We start from the raw sequence: 14,297 nt of genomic DNA on the forward strand, positions 1-14,297 counted from the left end.
GGGCATGAGTTCCCAGTGTACAATTGGAAAGCCCTTGACAGGTGGTAGCTTTGCAAGGTTCTAGGTGCTGTGAGTTTATGGAGAGTGTTTGTACTTGCTAGGAAGGTGACTGAATGCTATCATCTCATGGCAGCACCCTTAGGTGACAGGTCCCACAGTGTTCATATCAATGCTTAACTAGAAGTCCTGAGGCTCAGGCCTGTTCCTTCTTGTCTCTGTGCCTTAAATTCCGAGACAGTAATGGTGCATACATTTCTACTGATTCTCATTGTGCTCTTTCCATATTTGTCTCTCTTTCTCATTCTCTGAGTCTGTTTACTTTCCTTTTCTTGTGGGTGTGTCCCAGTTTGTGTGTCTGTGTGTGCACAGGTCTGCATGCATATGCACAACTTTTATATGTTTCTGTGTCCCTCCACCCTTGGAATTTAGGGGTCTGTTTTTTGACCTCAGGATTTACCTGTATAATAGTTTCATGGAGGTGTGAGTGCTTTATTTTGGAAGCCCAACTTTCAACAGCACAGTTCTTTGCCTGTGTGGTCACATTTGTCTATACATTTGTATGCCTTGGGCAGATTATAAGTTTGTGGCAATATCTGGTCTCATCTCCAGAATTATGTGTACTGTCTGCCTCTAGAATATTAGTTATTCGGCTTGTAGCATTCCACTTGTCAAAACAGGAAAAATGAAATCAGAGGTTTCTGGAAGTGTGTGTGTGTGTGTGTGTGTGTGTGTGTGTGTGTGTGTGGTTGGGTAAGCTCTATGGCCTAGGCTCTTGACAGCATAACAGGTTTGAATGCAGATCCAGCCCTCCTGATTGAAAAAAGTGAGCCAGGGAACCCTTTATCTGGGTGCTTAGCTTCTGTTATCCTGGGCACACAATTCCAAGTTTCTGAAGCTGAAGAAGATCCAAATATGTAGAATTCAGAAAGTGTCCTTCCAGGGCTGGGGTAGTACAGGACGCAGCCTGAGTTCATATAATCCTAAACCTCGATGTTCATTGGGTTCTATCTTCCTGGGGCCAGCCCGTACTTCAGGCCAAATCCATTTTATGAAAACTTGAAGATAAAGGAGAAACAGGTCATGTCATTACTGCACAACTTAGACACAAAGAACATTGAACATCGTGAGAAATTTCAGGAGCTCAAGAAGGAGATTAACTTCTATCGGTAAGTACTGGTCAGAAGGGCCCATCACTTGTGGAATATCCATTGCTGCCTCTCTTTGTTCTGGACTGGAGAGCCTGCAGCTCTGGGTCCATGTCTTCTGCTGTTTAAATATCACTGTGCTGTGGGTCTTTTGGACTCAGTTTCAGTTCCATAAGAGAGTGTGACTTCTCACCACAGTGTCTATGCATCTTTAGAAGGCTCTGGATAGATCTATACTGATTCAGGCATCAGAGTGTTATTAGGCCGACCTGGGCCTCTGGGGTCATACCAGGTTTAACAAAGCTGAATGTGTGGACCACATGGTTAGCATGACCTCCCTTGGTTCTACTGTCCTCTTGTGGTTGTTTACTGCCTACTAATTGATGTTGCCCCGATGCATTGGGCTTTCATGGATAGTTGTAGATCCCTTGTTCTTTTGGAGAGACATGGACTCTTATTGGTGCTTGGGTCACAGAAACAATTTATTCTTCCCTGGATTGGCCATTTGCTGTTTGTGCAGCAGCCTTACATGTATGGAGATGTATTCTACGAAGTCTTTATGGGAATCTGGGTCCTGGTGGAGTTTGTGGGATTTGGCAGTTGGAATGGGAGGAAGAGGCTTCAGGATCTTACTATGCAGAGTGTGTTTCCAGCAACCTGCACAGCCGGCTCCTGATGGACCAGGCATGTATGAAGAAGAAGTTGGTCACATTGAAGCAGGAGTGCAAGGAGTTACAGCGATATTTGTTTGAGTTGAACCCGAATGATGAAGACGAACAGGAGAAGACCAGCAACCTCCAGACCCAGCAAAATGTGGTAGGAACAAGCAGCTGAGTCAGATTAACAATGTCTGATACCATTTGCCTATTGGATACATCTTTGCTTCCCCTATCACCTTTCTAATCTCCCCACACCCAGTCAGTCACCCACCTCATGTGATAGAGTTATTCATTGCTCTGTCTATGCACAAGTATTCTGGGATGTTAACCACTCTTCAGAAACTGAATTATGGGCAATTATACTTCTCTGCCCTTTTTGAAACTGCAATCCAGAAATGGTGACAGAGGAATAACATATCACATGACTGAAGGCAGCAACTTGACAGCTGGTATGCATGTCCCCACCACATCCGTGTCTTAATAGCTGCCTTATTCTCCCAGGTCTCAGGAACTGCAGGAGACATGGAATAGGACGGATCCCAGGAAGACAGCCCCCTGAAGAATGAGTTTCTCTCTCAGGAGTTCCCTGTGACGACAATCCTCACAGTCAAAGACTTTTTGTGGGTGAATATTCTTCTTCTCAGATAATTTCCTCAATGTATAGAGACCCTACATTTATGTATCCGTATGCCAGCCTGTCTGGTTGAGGTCTTTCTCCTCTCTCATACCGACAACACCATTTGAGAGACAACTGAGGGGACTGCCTTGACATCTCACGTCCTAGAGGAGAAACAGCACTACAACTGTGTTTCTAAATGTTCATTAAGAAAATGCTGTTAAGAAATGTTTTTGGTTATGATTTTCATTGAAGTTTTCTTTTTGTTATTTCATAGTTATATATTCTTGTTACTGTTTTTCATTTTATACCATTTTAGGTATTCATTTTATTCCTGTTTTTTGTAAATTGTACTCCTTATGAATAAAAATTGATTTGAAACTCTTGACTCTTAAGACCATCTTATTCAAGGGTCCTTTCCCCTCCTGTAGACTTAGAACTGACAGCTGGATATGGATCTTTGCATGGACCAGGCAGCATGGGTAAACAGGGAATTCAAAGCCACCAAGGGGTACACAGGGTGATAGTGTCTTTTGTGTGGATAATGTGACTTTTTTTATGGACACACACTTTATGATGTAATCACTGACATACTGTATCCATGCTGTCATGTATTCTTCTCATCCTAACTATATCAGTCTACAACACACATTCCTTATTGACTGTGTGCACCAGATATTGAGTAACACACACTCATGCCTGTAGAGCTGCAGAAAAAATGACAACTTTCACAAAGGAATATAGAATAATCCTAATTGAGAACCATGTGCCTCAGTTTTTCTTACAATACAGCATTAGTATTAAACCACAAAGATAATGACCATTAACGTCATTTTGGGAAATAGGTTTTTATAGGTGCTGTTTCACTTGATCATTCATATGCTGTGTTTTTTATTGTTGCTGATTATATTTATTTTTATCATTTAACTCAATGGATTTTTTTCAAATGTATGTATGTATGTATGCACTCCTCAGTGCATTTCCCTCATGATCCAAAAGAGGGAATAGCATTCCCCATTGTAGATGATTGTTAGGGACCACGTGGTTCTTCTGAGAGAGCAGCAGATTCCCTAACCTGGGAGTCATCACCACAGCTCCTGCAGGTGGCTTTTGTCCTTCCAGGACATGTGCTATACTAGATGGACGCCATCATCTCCCATTAAGGAGAGAGATCTCAGGAGATGTGTATGTACAGGTGGTTGAGCAGTGCCTGCTCAATGTGGCAGCCTGCTAGGCATCCACACCGGGCTCTGGTGCCTCCACTGCTCATTGTGCATTCAGGATCATCCTCCAGCATCACTCAGTTTCAATTCCAAACAGATCTTTCACTTACTATCGATGATTATATACATTAAGCACATCTGATAAAATACTGAAGAGACTAGCCTCCTTCTACAGGCCAACTTGGCATAATGAATTCTTTTGATAGAAAGCAAGATAATTATCTTAATCTATGCAGGTCAGGGAGGACCTCAAGAGCATCCATAGTGAATGCAGACTGCAGCTGTGACCACATGTTTCTTTTGCATAGCACGTCTGTGCAAGCCCAGAGCTTAGGTGGGACAGTTCATGTTTCACCTTTTACATGGAAATCTGTGATTGTATTGAGAAAGTATATATTCCACGGGACTCATTTCCAATTTATGGAATTAAACTGACTTACTGAGAGTGGAGGTGACTCAGAGCGATAAAGTGAAGAAGAATAATCCAGTATGTCTGCAAACAGATGCTGTCTCATTAGGGCTTTTCAATGCTCAGCAGCTGGAGAAGCAAGGGAGAGGCATTGGTGACTCTCAAGCTTAGGTCCTCTAGTCATTATAAGCTGACCATGACACAAAAAGGGTCATAGGTATCACACTAGAACCTAGTAACTAGATTTAACCAACCTATCACATTAATGCTATGTTTGGTGCTATTTTTTGCCCTCTTAGGACCTGGAAGAGGCTTGGGGTTTTCTAATCCTACTCATAATGTATTATCCTTCCCAACACTATGGGCTTTGTTCTGTTAATGCTAACAGCGCCATCCAATACCTAGGATATTTTCTACTGACATGTGTGACATGAGACAAAACAGTCCCTGTCATCCCTCACCTGAATAAACTTCCTTAGAGGAAAGTGTAGGTGGAGGGTCCTTCTTTCCTCTCCAAGATCGAGAAACATTTCCAGTCTTCAGACAAGTGTGTCAGCCATTGTCCACTGACTTTCTTGAGATGTCCACAATGTCAGCTGAGTGAGGGCAGGGCAGGGCAGGGCAAGGGATTGGGGCAGGGCAGGGTAGGGCAGGGGATTGTGGCAGGGCAGGGGAGGGCAGAGCACTGGGGCAGGGTATTGGGGCAGGGCAGGGGTTTGGGGCAGGGCAGGGGTTTGGGGCAGGGCACAGCAGGGCATTGGGGCAGGGCAGGGCAGGGCATTGGGCAGGGCATTGGGGCGGGGCAGGGCAGGGCATTGGGGCAGTGCATTGGAGCAGGGCAGGGCAGGGCAGGGCAGGGCAGGGCAGGGCAGGGGATTGGGGCAGAGTCCATGAGATGTTAGTAGGCAACAGGCCAGCTGGGGCTAGTGTGGGTACAGGGCTTCTAGTGTGGGTGTGAGAGGAGTAAATTAGGAATGGTCAGATTCTGATGCAGCATATAGGCGGGAAGCAGCTTAGACCATCTCAGTGCCATATATGGACATTGTAGACACTGATGGGCAATGTCGGGATAGTAGGGTCCCATATAGTGCTCTCTGCAGGTGTCAGGAGAGCATACAGTGGCTCTGTCAGACTTATGACAATCAGGCAGGCACTGGGTGCAAGTGAGAATCATGGGACAAGCCCTGTGTGCAGCCTGGTTTTGGGACATTCCCAGGTGCCCCATGGACTGCAAATTAAAGGCAAAGGACACAGGGAAGCCAGCAATTCCCATGCACAGGACATAAATACCTGTAGATCTTTCTAGAATTTCCATAGACTATCTGTCACTCGTCCTCATTATAGAAGGCACCAACATTCTGCCCTCTACTTCAACTTGGTGAGACAGCTATTCTAACTCCAGCAGGAAGGCCTCAGGGAAGACAGTAAGAACTCACAAGTGACCCCTTTTACTATTGAAACAGGGTCTTCCTATGGAGCCCAGAGTGGCTGTAGGATACTAATGCTCCTGCCTCACAGTGACTAGAATTCCAATCCACCCTCAAGAGCAGTTGATTCATCAATAGATCAGACTAAGGACATGTGAGGCTCCAGGGTGCTAGGATTACCAGGGTCCTAGTAAGTTTCTCCAGCCTAAATTACAACCTGAGTCAGTGCTGCTATTTGGGACACCGCCTGATGCCCAGTGACATCACACCTTGGAACTCTTTGTCAAGCATAAGCTGTTATGGGAATGAAGTACCCACACAATAAAAACTGGTCTGGATACTCCTAGGTCAAGAATCCCCTGTTGGAAATGCCTTGGACCGCAAAATTTTAAATGCTAGATCCTTCTGGCTTTTAGAAGATTTATAAATACAAAAAAAGAAAGATGGGCATAGTAATTTAAGCCAGTGATCCTAGTCATGGGAAACTGAGTCAGAGTGATGGAAGACTGTAAGTTCCAGGGCAACCTGTGTTTCAAGAAAAAAAAAAAAAGGCATGGTGAATATTCCACTCAAGTAGAAAACAAAAGGGTTTCACATGGGCCCTGCCATCTACTGGTCAGCACTCTCATCACCACAGCCACAGGGAGACACTGGGGAACATTTCCCACTGTCTCTCTTTGGGATGCATTCCACCCCATGATTCTATGTGAGGAATCCCCCAAAGGTTGCATCATGTGAGGGACCTAGAAAGTTCCAGGATTGGGAGAATTTAGGAGTTTATAATTAGGGATGATCTACAGCTGTGGCAAAGCCTTTTACCAGCACATGGCAGCCCTAGGTTTGTCCCCAACAGTAAAAATAAAATCCCCCAAAATAATTCAAACAAAATGTCCTGAAGCCTGCGCCCTGACCAGTCTCCTCAAAAGTGCGCAGGAACCTGGGTCCACATTTAGGACCCAGCACGGCCTCTGTGACCCGTGAGAAGGGATCTAATATGGGAATTAGTACAGTATGACTTATCCTTGTGGATACCTTTGGTGACAATAACCACCTGACCCCTGAAAACCCATCTACCTGGGGGGCTCAGCACTCATGTCACCCAAAAAGCCCAGATCCTAGGGCCAGCATGGGCAGGTGGTGAAGAAAGTTTGTCTCTCGTGAACATCAGTTGCTGCTCCTGACCTGACTCTATCCTCAGGAGACAATGTCACCCCAGAAAGTGTGGGTGTCAATGGCTCTTCCCAGGCCAAGACTGGGATACTGCTTAAGTTCCACAATGCACAGCAGTGCTCACTCTAGAGCTAAATGTTCTACAGCTGAAAGGGGTGGGTGCTCTGCTGGCCACGCCCCTCCCCTGCAGTATTTAGTGCACTCAGAGTGGTGCTTCAGATGTGAGGGACTTCTTGAGGCTACTCCCATGGAGAATGGCAGATTCATCAGAACGGGGCACAGGGTGAGTTCAGAGCACAGCTGGGAGGAATTTAGGGATGCCAAGCCATGACTAAGACCAGATCCTGGGCTGACAGGCACTTGAGCTGGAGAACTGGCATCCAAAGTGTGACTGCCTGAATTCCTCTTAGACCAAAAGCCCTGGATCTGAGCTACTTTGGTGCGTGCTCCTAAGTGGGGTCCCAGACACAGCTCAGAATTGGGGCTGTGCATGGACTTTGGTGCTGGCAGCAGGTGGCTTAGCCATAAAGTGCCGAGCTTTCCCATCTGTGCCCACTCAAACTCCTCTGTTTCATTTTAGGTGTGTTTGGTATAGTTTTGAGACAGGGTATCTTGTAGCAGCCCAACTCGCTTTGAGCAACAATGTAACAGAAAAATAACCTTGAATTCAAAATCCTCCAACCCCTCTGTCCCAAGTCCTGGAATTAAGACCTCCAGCTGTGACCATTTTACTGCAGCATAGGATCCATCTGTATTAGAGTGAGCTTTGGAAATACTGGAGCTCCGACTGTTCCTTAGAATTCAGGTTTCCTTAATTCTTAGCAGGAGTTTTGTGATGATGGGGATGACAGAGTCAGGAGTTACACTGGGAGAGGTAACAGTCCTGGCAGCCCTGAGTGCTCAGTGAAAGTCAAGACAGAAGCCTGCTGATTAGCACCTGAGTGAAAGTGGGAGGATTCAGAGTTCAAGAACAGACTCAGTTACATTCCTAAGACCATATTGCAACATTTTTGTTTCATTTTTGGCTTGTTTTCTTTGAGACAAGGTGTTAATTTATAGCCCTGGCTCTCCTGGAACTCACAATGCCTCTGCCTCCCAACGGACGGAATTAAAGGCATGTGCCAACATGCACTGCCACTAATTAGTTTTTAATTAAACATGCTGGCACAATCCAGTAATCCCAGTGCTTAAGAGGCCGAGGCAGGCAGATATCTGGCTTCCTGACAAGTCTGATCTACAGAGAGCATGTCAGAATAGCCAGGGCCAAACAGAGAAACCCTGTCTCAAAAAACAAACAACAAAATGAATTTGTTTTAAAGAAGAGAGGAACGATTTAACAGAGAATTAGAGGCCAAGATCCAAATGATATTGGGTAGTACAGAGCCTAGCTTCTGAGATGAAACTGGACACTATGGGGTTAGGGTGGGGATTCTCATCTTGGACTGGGAGACAGAGGGTGACTTCAGGCATGGAAGGTTCAGTCAGTCATTAGTCAGGATTCTCAATCAAGAGGGTGTTGTAAGTTCCAAAATGTGTGAGCAGTGTTCTGCATGAGAGTAGAAGAACCCGCCTACCTATACAAAACAGCCAATGAAGAGTAATCACAAGCATATGTCTGGAGGTCCATGGAGAGGTTAACATCCACCTTAGTGTGGATTCTTCAGAGCACAGGTGGAGAGGAGTAGAAGAGCTGATGGTGGCTGAGGCAGGAGAGGAGTTCGGGTGTGAATTTGAGCCAGTAAAGGAGCTTGTAGGTCGGGCAGAGCAATGAGAGGTCTAACAGCATAGCTGTTGAGATCCTTCAGATTAATTTGTCTTAAGAGCCTCATGCCATAGCCAGGGACAGGAGTAGATCTGACTATTGGGTGGCTGGGCTCATATAGCCCAACAGGTTTGTCCTTGCATCTGTGGGATTCCAAGTCTCTCCCTTTAGACACAGCCATGGAGAAGGTGTAGCAGTGAAGGTGCAGATGGCTTTGCAATGCTTGGCTTATGGTGTTGAGTACTTCATGCTCCACAGAGCTAGGAAATGTCCTAGAAGCCAGGGAGGCTGAGCATGAGGAAGACAGGTCTCTGGGAGAGAGAAATGATAACCAAAGTCACTAAGAACTTCCTGAATCACAGTGTCTGTTAACCATATATTTTATTTACTTATTTTTATGGGCCTGAGTGCTTCACCTAATAAATGCTTGTGCACCATGTGGTATGTGTGGTGCCCGTGAAGTCCAGACTGATTCCCTAGAATTGCAATTACAGGTTAATAGGAGCCACCATGTGGACACTGGGAACTGAACCTCGGTCTTCTGCTCTTAGCCACTAAACCAACCATCTCTTCAGCACCACCCCCCAATTGTATAGTCATTAAGATTTAACCATTTGGCCTTCAGTATTTGAATTAATACAGATGTGACAAGAGTTATAGTTAACATGGTGGTTCAGGTATAGACAGGCAGGCATCTCATTGTATACAAAATATGAATCCTTCCTTCCTTCCTTCCTTTCTATCTTTCTTTCTTTCTTTCTTTCTTTCTTTCTTTCTTTCTTTCTTTCTCTTTTTGATTTACTCTTGGAGACAGTGTTGTTTTTTGTGTAGCTGACCTGGAATTAGCTCTGTAGAGGAAGCTGGCCTAGAATTCAGAATTCTGTCTGCCTCTGCCTCCCAAGTGTTAGGATCAAAGGCCTGTGCCACACCACCACACATCCTTCTGTTTAAAGGAAAAATGTAGTCTTACAGGTCAGCATGAGTTTAGCCCCGGTATAGACATTTTCCTAGGCCTTAGGAGCTGTAGAGTTCATGAAGGATTTGCTGCCTTCCCCTTTAGCCTGGCTAACTATGAGAGCTGCACACCCATGGGTGTTTGCTTCACAAGAGTCTGGAGGATGAGGGTCACAGGCTGAGGTAACTGTGTAGAGCAAAGGATGCTTGGTGAAGGTCAAGTGGGTAAAATGCTGAAATGCTGAGAGAAGAGGCCTATGGTAGGCGCCTCCTACACCTGAGACTTCCAACCCCGAAAAGCAGGGGGTAGAGAGTGAGGATGCACAGTGCACACAGGTCAGGAAAAAGCCATGTTCCCGAAGCCTCCATGAGTGGTGGACAGGCTCTAGGGCACCATGAGGGACCTCAGGAGCTTCTGCACTTTGTAGAATTACAGGGTTATATGTTTCACATGCCCATGATTTGCCCCCTGCAGCAGGGAGAAGCCAACACCAGAAACCTCCAGCTCCCAGCCCTGCTTTTGCCATGTAGGTTTATCCAGAAAGAGGTTGGAAGTCCCTGGACCTGGAGTCTCAGTTGGTTGTGAGCCACCTGACCCTGGTGCTGGAGACTGAACCCAAGTCTTCTGCAAGAGCAGCAAAGACCTGTGCGCTGCCTGGCCCAGCCAGGGCTGTGAAATGGGATTTATTTTCATGCTGAACAAGCCCAACAACAGTTTAGGTCCCTAGAAGCCACGTAAACCTGGATGCAGTAGTGTCTGTCATCCTGCCCTTCCTACTGGGAAATATGAACCTAAAGTGGACAGTCTCTAGGATTAGGGGGAAGGGCTAGCCTAGCAATCACAGCCATGGATGAGAGGTAGGTGAGGACCTGTGCTCAGGTTGTCCCTGACCTTTACACAGGCACACACACACCTGTACTCACAGAAACGCCATACAGACATACGTGAAAAAGGAAATAAAAACAAACAACATTGAAAATACAGTATACTGGGGCTGGAGGGATGGCTCAGTGGTTAAGACCACTGACTGCTCTTCCAGAGGATCTGAGTTCAATCCCCAGCAACCACACATTGTGTCTCATAACCATTTCTACTCTCATATACTACCCTTTACTGTTGTGTCTGAAAACAGGGACAGCGTACTCAGATGGACAAAATAATTAGTTTTTTAAAATCCTTTTCTTAAAAAAAAAAAAAAACTCTTCTGTGACACATGATCATTGTGTGATTCCAAATGTCGCTAAGTCAGTAAAGTCCTATTGCTACATGGTGCACCAGTTGTGTCAGCCTTGGTAGTAGAATGGCACAGTTGAAAATTTGCTGGTCACAGTGACCAGGCAGCCTAGAAAGCTAACCATGTGCAGAGAAGGCTGTGCTGTGTCCTAGTCCTCTACCCACACTGCCCCTCATCCCTACGAACATAGCCCAAAGAACAGATGAGGAATGTTCCAGGATTCTTTCCTCTTTGATTGCCTTACTAACCTAGCCCTGTGCTACATGTAACCTTGTCACATCCTCTGTCCCATCCCTAAGCCCTCATACCTGTCAGATAAGACAGGGATCTTGCTTTGGGGGGAAGCTCTGGTCCCTCTCTGTCCTAACAGGCTCTGAGCCATCGCTGAAAGAGAGTCCTCTGAGGACTGAGGGACATCCATAGCCAGTGCTCTGACTTCCAGGAAGGTTTGAGGAAGGGGGTCCTCTTCTTGTGGTGCCGCTAGTAGGAGCAGCCCACACTTGGGCCCAGCTCCCACTGTCAGAAAAAGGAGGGTGGCTCTGGTCTTTGCACAGCTCTCTAGCTGAATGAACAGTGCATCTCTCCTCTCTCTCTTGCAGGAAGTCTCCAGTCTCTGGTGCAGGTGCTGTTCCCAAGACAAAGGAAAGGAAAGTGCTAAGTGAGGGTTCCCGGGATCCTTTAAAACATTATCTGCATTGTCTTCATTAATGTTTCTGTTTAATTTTTTATTCCATGTGTATTGATCTCCTTGTAGGGGTGTGCATGCCAAAGCATGAGTGTTGAAGGTGGAGGAAAAGCCATGGGAGTCACTTTATCCTACTGTGCGGGGTCCCAGGCTCTGAACTGGGTCATTGAGCTTCTTTACAAAGAGCTTTCATGCTGAATTTCTTGCTGACTCTGATTTCAGGGAGAGCATCTCATACAGCCCAGACTGGCCAGTAAACTACTGATCATCCTACCTCAAGCATTACCATCTAGTTCATGAAAGGTTGAGTTATTGACATGAGGAACTGGGGATGGGCAGAGGTGCATGACTGAGGCTATCTCTGCTCAGTGGCATGCCTTTGGGGACAGATAGTTTTCATCACTGAGGTGTCATTTGAGTGCAGTGCTCCTCTGGAGAGAAGGAGTCTCTTTTGCCAGGGCATCAGGCTCTCCAGACAGGACTTGAAGGTGGAGGTCTGGAGGCCAGGCCTGCATTCCTCTTCAGAAGCTGCATTTACCACTCTGGACAGTGCTATAGCACAGGGTCACATATCCAGTTCCACCCTGAGACCTGCTGAGTCACATGCAGTTTGTGCTGAGAAGCAAACTGGGTGTCCTGCAAGGGCAGTGTGTGCCTCTCAACCACTTACTCATGCTTTCCTTAATTGTACACTCGAAGTGGGGCGGGCATGACACATGTGGGGGTCAAACACAAATCAAGGGAGTTTTTTTCTCTTTTTGTATCAGAGAGGGCCTAAGGATCAAACTCAAGCCCTCAGGATTGACAGTGATGCCTGGACCTGGTGAGTTCAGGGTAGGGGATGAGGGTTTAGTCCTAGGGATGGAGCCCAGGACCTCACATACGCTAGGCAAGTGCCTAATCACTGAGCTACATCCCCAGCAGATGTTGGTTGCAAGAGAACTTGGGCCCTCACCATGCCAAAGGAGCACTCTATCACTTAGTGGCCCCAGCCTGGTAGTCTTGTTTGTAACCTCTGCTGTGTTTGCATGCTGCCTGAGCTTATTAATATAGCCACATCCTCAGGGTGACAAAAACTTCATGGAGACTCCCACTGTCAGATACCTGAAGACAGGTTTCAAAGAGAACAGGTAACCAGTGCAGAAGTCTCACAGTGTTCATGTGAAGTACATGGAATATAAGTCCTAGATGACAGAATGCTCAGAACACTGGTGTCCCCACTGTTGGAAATAACCAGGACCACAGATCCCAGTCTTTCATCACACCTGAAGACCCCTAGCTGGCATGGTGGCACATACTTCTCATCCCAGCACTTGGGAGGCTTAGTCAGGAGAATCTCCTGAGAACAGGAGTAGGAGGACAGCCTGGCCAACCCATCAGGTGTTACCTGCAGGTCTAGTTCCAGACATAATCCTAGCATGCAGTCATCCCCGGCCATGCAGGGAAAGCATCATGGCACACCAGGAAGCCAGTGAGGCCCATGTTGCTTGACTGGGCAGCTACTTGTTAGCCATAAGGACTAGGGCTCAGAGTGCCCAGAGGCTGTGAGACTGAGGGTTTCAAGGACCCAGCAGCAGGCCAGATGGTCTCAGCCTGGACTCGATACTGAAGAAGGAAGGAGCCCTGAGTCCTGGGCCAAAGCTGTTAGTAGCCCCATGACCTGGGCTGCTGGTGGCTGCTGGGGTCAGGAGCAGTGTCTTGGTGGGTCCTGCTGTGGTGAGAGAGAGCAGCAGAACTTCTGGAGGACAGAGAGGGAGCAAAATAGAACAGGAATCCAGTGTAGAGATCTTAGAGTGTTTGTGTGAAGCAGAGCTAGGATGTGGGTTGCAGGGGCAGGGGAGCAGCAGGCTGTTCCTGTAGAGATGAGTCCAGCAGCATGGGGTGGGAGAGTATCTCAGGGGAGGGGCTCCTGTCCTTCCAGGACAGTCTCCATCAGAGACTGAAGGGCTGGGCCTGAGAGGCTAGGGGAATTAGGGATGAGGGAGAGACTGGAGAGATGTGGGAAACGGATGCACCTAGGAGTGAAGCAGGGCCCCCAATGTGGGATGGCTGAGGCCCAACAGAGTTGTGTGTTGCTGATCCTACATTAGGCCAGGCCAGAGGGCCCAAGCTCCAGCAGCCAGAAAGGAAGCCAAAGTGTCTGAGGAGGTCTGCATCAGATTGTTGCATCTCATGAGGGTCCCACCAGTGGCCAAGGCAGGATTTGTTGAAAGCAAGGTTGTGTGTATAATTGTTCTCACCTCAGAAGGGAATAGGTGGCCATGGCTCTCACAGGTACTGAGGGTGCAGGGACAGGAGACCTATGGACTGACCTTACTGCCACAGGGCGGCTGAAGGCTCTTGCTGCCTTCAGTTAGTTGTTATATTAACCTGGTAGCTTCATTTCTTGAGAAGCTTGGGTGGATGAGGTGTAGCAGATCAAGGTCCAGCTGTGAGGAGGGATCCAGAGTGTTCCATGGTTGGCAAACAGGTTCTGAGATCTGGCCTGTGCACTCAGGCCAGTGTAACTGTTTGTCTTAGCTGCAGGCTCAAGAGGGTTGAACTGTCACAGGATCAAACACCACATGTGCCCTGTGTTTTCCAAGCTTTCTCATGGTTGCAAGCGCTGGGCGATCTCACATGGACTTTTCCATCATTCCCTGAGCTCTAGGTGACTTGGATGGATCATGGAGATATCTCTAAGCCTAAGCCAGCACAGCAGTGACATCATGGCAGTGTCCTCTAGGGTTCCAGGACTGGATCTTTTTTTTTTTCTCTCTCTGCTGATACAAGGAATAAGACATCCTATAAAACAAGGCCAAGCCTTCCTAGAGTTGAAGCCCAGAACACACAAGACTCCCCCAGGGATGGGCCCATCCAAGAAGGTGTGGGATGTTTTGTGGCTTAGGTTGTTTCACGGTGAGTAGGAAGTGTCTAAGACGCATACATGTAGCTGCTTGGGAGCTGCGGAGGTCATGGGACGCCCTAGATCTGATTCTGCAGATGACTGTGAACATCCATGTGCTGGAAACT

At 47.0% G+C, this 14,297-nt stretch overlaps 2 protein-coding genes across 10 annotated transcripts in view; one reads left to right on the top strand and one right to left on the bottom strand.

Moving 5' to 3' along the window:
• LOC147999107 (uncharacterized) overlaps positions 1-14,297 on the bottom strand; it is a 924,037-nt gene that overhangs the window by 35,760 nt on the left and 873,980 nt on the right. The window contains exon 2 of one of the 4 annotated variants that reach the window (XM_087596181.1): positions 4,084-4,181. The exons of 2 other annotated variants lie outside the window; for them this stretch is intronic. The gene's annotated coding sequence lies outside the window, so the exon portion shown is untranslated. Of the gene's footprint in view, positions 1-4,083; positions 4,182-14,297 lie in introns of those variants that run through there. One more of the 4 variants, XM_087596180.1, reaches the window with a different exon arrangement.
• LOC147999108 (disks large homolog 5-like) overlaps positions 1-14,297 on the top strand; it is a 76,459-nt gene that overhangs the window by 24,160 nt on the left and 38,002 nt on the right. Inside the window, exons 5-7 of one of the 6 annotated variants that reach the window (XM_087596169.1) lie at positions 1,023-1,166; positions 1,799-1,961; positions 2,306-2,801. The exons of 4 other annotated variants lie outside the window; for them this stretch is intronic. In XM_087596169.1, coding sequence (XP_087452295.1) covers positions 1,023-1,166; positions 1,799-1,961; positions 2,306-2,335 — 337 coding nt within the window. In that variant the 3' untranslated portion in view covers positions 2,336-2,801. Of the gene's footprint in view, positions 1-1,022; positions 1,167-1,798; positions 1,962-2,305; positions 2,802-14,297 lie in introns of those variants that run through there. One more of the 6 variants, XM_087596164.1, reaches the window with a different exon arrangement.

The sequence above is a fragment of the Rattus norvegicus genome, chromosome 19, assembly GCF_021556685.1.
Source record: "Rattus norvegicus strain SHRSP/BbbUtx chromosome 19, alternate assembly SHRSP_T2T, whole genome shotgun sequence".
Classification (NCBI taxonomy): Eukaryota; Metazoa; Chordata; class Mammalia; order Rodentia; family Muridae; genus Rattus; species Rattus norvegicus.